At 41.3% G+C, this 6000-nt stretch overlaps 1 protein-coding gene across 1 annotated transcript; it reads left to right on the top strand.

Moving 5' to 3' along the window:
- The first annotated feature begins 3961 nt into the window (after window positions 1-3961).
- LOC141662425 (uncharacterized) lies at window positions 3962-5518 on the top strand. Its single transcript, XM_074469222.1, has 3 exons — window positions 3962-4772; window positions 5046-5324; window positions 5376-5518. Exons 1-3 carry the CDS (start codon window positions 3962-3964, stop codon window positions 5516-5518), a joined length of 1233 nt encoding a protein of 410 aa, XP_074325323.1.
- Window positions 5519-6000: the final 482 nt, after the last annotated feature.

The following is a 6000-nucleotide window of genomic DNA, read 5'->3' as shown; positions in this document are numbered from 1 at the left end:
TTAAATCCAATCTTCAGTGGAATTACTTCTCTCTCTCCTACTACCTGATGATGCCAAAAAGGGGGAGAAAGTGATCAAGTCCAAATGCTCTACTGATTTAGCACTGAAGAAAAAGGATGATGGAAATGATGACCAAGGAAACTCTGAAAAGGGTAGAGGTCATGGTCAAGGCAAAGGCTCTTCATCTAGGAAAGCAGGAACTTCTACACAGAGATCAAGCTCTGATGTTGATAGAAGAATAAGTTATGATAAACAAGTTCTGACTAAGCCTGATGTTCTGATACAAGGTGAGAGTCAAGAATCACAGAAGTTTATGCAGATACTGAAGCTCAAGAGGAAGGAAACAACAGTCTACTATCAAGACCCCAAGTTACAGGAGCTAGATGAAGAAATTTCAAAAAGACTATTTCTCAAAGACAATCCAGGAATGGACCTTGAAAGTCTGAAGGAAGAAGAAGCCAGACTTAAAGCAGAAAATGTCAAATCTAAATCAAGAGCTTCTATTACTGCAGAGAAACCACCAAAGCCTAAGGGCATTGTGATTAAAGAGAAAACAAACTCTGAGGCAATCAAATCTGAATTCAAAACCAAATCATAAATAGAGGTAGATCCAAGGTTCAAGGGCAAAGCTAAAGTTGATGATTCTGTAAAAATCTATCTGCCAACCATGGATGAACAAGTAAATTCTGATGAAGATACTAGTCTGATTTTGAAGAAGAAGAAGAAGAATATTCAAACAACCTCTGACAGAGCTCATGTTGTTCAAGATCAGGACTTAGTAAATTCTGATATTACAATGAAGCAAGTAACCTCTGACCGAGCTCAAGTTGTCTTGACATCAGAAGAAAAGGAAGCCTCTGACATTGCTCATGTTAAACCTTCAAAAATTCAACTACATGGGTTCACTAAAGCTCAACAATCTACTCAACCTTTGAAGACTACATCAAGTGGTTTTGAAGCAAGAGTTATTCGAGGGAAGGAAGCTAGAGACAAATCAGAATTGGGTAGTTCAAAAGAAAAGAGAGTAAACAATTCTACCTTAGATCCTACATCTCTTTCTAAACCAGGAGTAGGAACAACTCCTGAAAGATTGAATCAACTGGAGTCTGTACAAATGGTCTACCACTCTGTATTGAAAGAAGATATCATGTTATATTTTATGACAGATGGGAGGGTATTCCAGATTATAAAGAATGCAATTCGGTTGAAGTATTATGAAGAACTGCAACATGTTCTATTTCTACTTCAAGTGAAGAACAAGTCAATAGATAGTGCTGCTAGTTACTCAAAATCTGATATTCAAAGGCAGAAGAAACTTTACTCTGTAAAGTCTGACAGGCCATACTATCCTAAGTATAGAGCTCACAATGGTGATTAGTTGAGATGAAGCCTAATACTGCCAAAATCACTACATTTCTTGGTATTAAGGGTCTTGAATTCAATCTAGAGTCTGATAAAGCCTATGTCATCAGACTAGATCAGGAGATAAGGAAAGCAAAAATAAATGATCTCAGGGCTACTATCTTTCAGACAGGAGAAGATACAGCTGAACTTAAAGATGCAAAAAGGAGGATGATAAATGAACTTGAATATGCTGAGAGAACTCTGTTGAACAACTATCTCAGAACAACTCCTGACATTAAAGAGATCAAACACTGAAGCCAAGTCAAGAACTACAATTGATAAATTTTGAAGGATACACAGGCTAAAGCTGATATCAGACTTTAAGGATGGTAAAAGCTATAAGGACTGTGAGTTGTAATTATTTAGTCAGATTCTCATATGCATTTGTACTTAATATTTTTTGACATCATCAAATATCTATTGAACTTGTATATTATGCCAATTTACAAGTTGGGGGAGATTGTTAGATATATTTGTGATGTAATGTCTAATAATGATTTTTGTTTAGTTTTCAGATCTTGACTAACAAGATAAATCAGGACTTAACTGGAAATCAGTACTTATACTGAGGTCAAAACTTAAGTTATCAAAACTTAAGATATCAAAAGATATTTATCAGGAGATAATATCAGGACTTAGGAAGACATTCAGATAAGGAAGACGGCTGATTGAAAGGAAAGAAGATCAAGACTAAAACAAGACGAGATATGCATGGAGAAGAATTCTATGAAGAATAGAAGACTTGGAGGAAAAGATAACTAGTTGATATATTTTAGGATGCAGAATTATATTCGATATCAATTAGAAGATTATCATGTAACTGTGTGTCTATATAAACACAACATAGGGTTTACACTATAGGTGTTATCTTTATCGAGAATATTATTCATTGTAACCCTAGCAACTCTCGTGATATTTGTTCATCACTGAGAGAGAACGGTTCCATTGCAATACTGTTTTATTAATAAGATTATTCTGTGTTACATACTTGTGTTCTTAATTCGATTTGATTGTGCTATACACTGTATTCAACCCTCTTCTACAGTGTGTGTGACCTAACAGATGAATCCCCAAGATGTTCAAGAGATGATCAGGGCTCATGAAGTAGAGATCCAAAGGCTAAAACGAGACCTAGAGACACATTTGGCCCCAAGACCCCCGCTCGCTCCAAGGCGGAGAAATCCTCCTCCAATCATAGACCTGGATGATCCAATACCAAGAAGGGCAGTTGCCCCAAGGGCTGATTCAAGTGATCTTATACCCCTAGGAGATCCTGATGATCCAAACCCACCATTCACTGATGAGATAATGAATGCTCATATCTCAAGGAAGTTCAAGATGCCCACCATCAAAGCATACGATGGTACTGGCGACCCCGCTAATCATGTTAGGACATTCTCTAACACCCTATTGTTATAGCCCGTGAATGACGCTATTAAGTGTCGGGCCTTCCCTCAAACCCTATTGGGCAAGGCTCAAAGGTGGTACAGCTGTCTGCCCTCAAACTCTATTGGATCCTTTAAGGACATGAGTCAAGCTTTCATTATGCAGTTCATAAGTAGCAGAGTGCACGAGAAGAGCTCGGCATCTCTCATGGGTATAGTCCAAGGAGCAAAGGAGTCCCTGAGAGAGTATCTGAATCGATTTACGAAGGAGGCTTTGAAGGTCCCTGATCTTGATGATAAGGTAGCTATAATAGCCCTGCAGCAAGAGACTAGAGACGAGTTCTTTAAGATGTCTTTGACTAAGCGCCCTCCTGAAAGCATGTTGCAGCTTTAGGATAGAGCCGGGAAATATATTAAGGTGGAGGAGAGTATGAAGAAGATAGTTGTGAATAATGAATCTATGGGGAACAAGAAGCGGAAGACGGATCAGGAGTATGATGTCAAGGACAAGTATCCACGAATTGGAAAAAACTTTGACTCCTCTTCTAAGGAGAATTAGCAACCAAGGTTCACTGAATATGCAAGGTTGAATGCTCTAAGGAGCCAAATCCTTATGGAAATTGAAAAGGACAAAGACTTCAAATGGCCGAAGCCACTAAGGGGAGATCCCGAAAAAAGGGACAAGAGTCGATACTGCAGATTTCACAAAGATGTTGGTCATGACACTGACGATTGTAGGCAACTCAAGGACGAGATTGAGTATCTGATCCGAAGGGGAAAGTTCGGAGTTTCACTAAGGGTGAAGAGGCCGAAGGCCAAAAGAGAGATAATGATCGAAGAGATGATGATCGAAGGGGTAACGATAGAGATCGTAACCCACAAACCCAAGGGCCGGTAATCAATATGATCTCAGGAGGACCTACAGTAGCTGGTACTACAAGGAACTCCCGAAAAGCTTATATAAGAGAAGTAATGAGCATAGTTGGAGAACCATCTAAACATTCTAAGTCAGAGATGACGCTTGAATTTGGTGACCAGACCTCGAAGGTATGAAATATCCTCAGGACGATCCTCTGGTTATCGCTCCGATAATTGGAAATTGTCCTGTTATGAGGGTCCTAGTGGACAATTGAGCTTCCGTGGACATTCTGTTCCATGACACATTCATAAGGATGGGCTACAATGATTCTCAGCTAACTCCATCCGACACACCCATTTACGGGTTTAACCATGTGGAATGTAAAGTCGAAGGAGCAATACAACTTCCAGTAATTATCGGGGAAGAGCCCAGGGAGGCCACGCAGATGTTGAACTTTCAGGTTGTCAAGGCAGCCTCTACTTACAATGCTATCATGGGTAGAACAGGGATCCATACTTTTAAGGCTGTGCCCTCAACCTACCACATGGTGTTAAAGTTCCCAACTAGAAATGGTGTTGGAGAAGCAAGGGGAGATCAGAAGATGGCCCGCAGTTGCTATGTTGCAGCACTTAGGCCTGATGGAACATGGGGGCAGGTCCTCCCCATAGAAGATATGGATGACCGAGAAAATGACGAACTGCGAGGGAAGCCAGCCGAGGACTTGGTCCCAATTCCTTTAGACCCCTTAGACCTGGGGAAGGTCACGTACATTGGGGCATCTCTGGACAAGCCCTTGAAGGGCCGAATGACAACTTTCCTCCAAGAAAACAATGATGTATTTGCTTGGACAGCAGCTGATATGCCTGGGATTGACCCAAACCTTATAACTCATAGGTTGAACGTTGATCCAACTCGGAAGGCTGTAAAGCAAAAGAGGAGAACTTATGCCCCTAATAGGCTGGAAGCCATTAAGCAGGAGGTCGAGAAGCTTTTAGAAGCTGGATTTATTGAGGAAGTGCAATTCCCTGAATGTTTGTCCAACCCCGTAATGGTTAAGAAGGCCAATGGAAAGTGGAGGATGTGCATTGACTTCACTGACTTGAATGATGCTTGTCCCAAAGATTGTTACCTCCTACCAATGATTGATACCCTGATCGATGCCACTATTGGACACGAGATGCTAAGCTTCATGGATGGCTTCAGTGGTTACAATCAGATTAGAATGCATAAGGATGACACCCTCAAGGTATCTTTCAAAACTGACTTTGGTGTGTTCTGTTATCTTGTTATGGCTTTTGGACTTAAGAATGCAGGAGCTACTTACCAAAGACTGGTAAACAAGATATTTGCCCATCTAATTGGGAAGACCATGGAGGTCTATGTTGATGACATGTTAGTCAAAAGCCTAAGCAAGGCCGGTCATATTAGTCACCTAAGAGAGGCATTTGAAGTGCTGAGGCACCACAAGATGATGTTAAACCCAGCCAAGTGTGCTTTTGGTGTTGGGTCTAGAAAATTTTTGGGTCATATGGTCTCTAAGAGGGGAATAGAGGTCAACCCCGACAAGATCAAAGCCATCCTAGATATGGAGCCACCACGCTCCATCAAGGACGTTCAGAAGCTGATGGGAAGAATTGCAGCTCTAGGGAGGTTCATCTCCAAATCAGGAGACAAATGTCTGCCCTTTTTCAAAACCCTTAAGAAGGTGAAGGACTTTGAATGGACAGCTGAGAGCCAAGAGGCCTTTGAACAGCTAAAGAAGTACATGAATGAAGCCTCACTGTTGGCTAAGCCAAGTCCGGAGGACACTCTTTATTTGTACCTCGCGGTATCTGAACAAGCCGTGAGAGCAGTCCTTGTGAAGGAATAGCAGAAGCTCCAAAAGCCTGTATACTATGTAAGCAAGGTGCTTCATGGAGCAAAATTGAATTACTCCACCATGGAAAAGTTCGCACTAGCTCTCATCACAGCCTCGAGGAAGTTGAGACCATACTTCCAGGCTCACAAGATCGAAGTCCCGACGGACCAACCTTTGAGGAATATTCTTCATAGCCCGAAGGCCAGTGGAAGGCTCATCAAGTGGGAGATTGAGTTAGGAGAATTTGATATCAATTACAAGCCTCGAACGACCATCAAGGCTCAGGCCTTAGCAGACTTCGTGGTCGAATGCACCATTAACGACCAAGAAGTCGGGGGGCAAGAGATAGTAACCCCAGAAGGAAGAGAGAAGGAGAAGGATGAAGAAACACTACGCCATAAGTGGGCCACCGTAATGCAAGTGTTACAAGAAGCGTTACATTAGTTAAGAAATTTTTGTTTTATTATAACACCTCTCAATTAGTGTTACAATAG

Source organism: Apium graveolens, chromosome 1 (assembly GCF_009905375.1).
Source record: "Apium graveolens cultivar Ventura chromosome 1, ASM990537v1, whole genome shotgun sequence".
Taxonomy (NCBI): Eukaryota; Viridiplantae; Streptophyta; class Magnoliopsida; order Apiales; family Apiaceae; genus Apium; species Apium graveolens.
This window is presented reverse-complemented; position numbering and strand designations above follow the sequence as displayed.

Bases quoted from the DNA above. Each gene is read 5' to 3' on its own strand.
- LOC141662425 (XM_074469222.1), top strand. From the start codon at position 3,962: ATGGGCTACAATGATTCTCAGCTAACTCCATCCGACACACCCATTTAC. The intron at 4,773-5,045 runs GTTACCTCCTAC...ATGACATGTTAG, and splicing joins TGATGCTTGTCCCAAAGATT to TCAAAAGCCTAAGCAAGGCC. The intron at 5,325-5,375 runs GTCTGCCCTTTT...TTGAATGGACAG, and splicing joins CTCCAAATCAGGAGACAAAT to CTGAGAGCCAAGAGGCCTTT.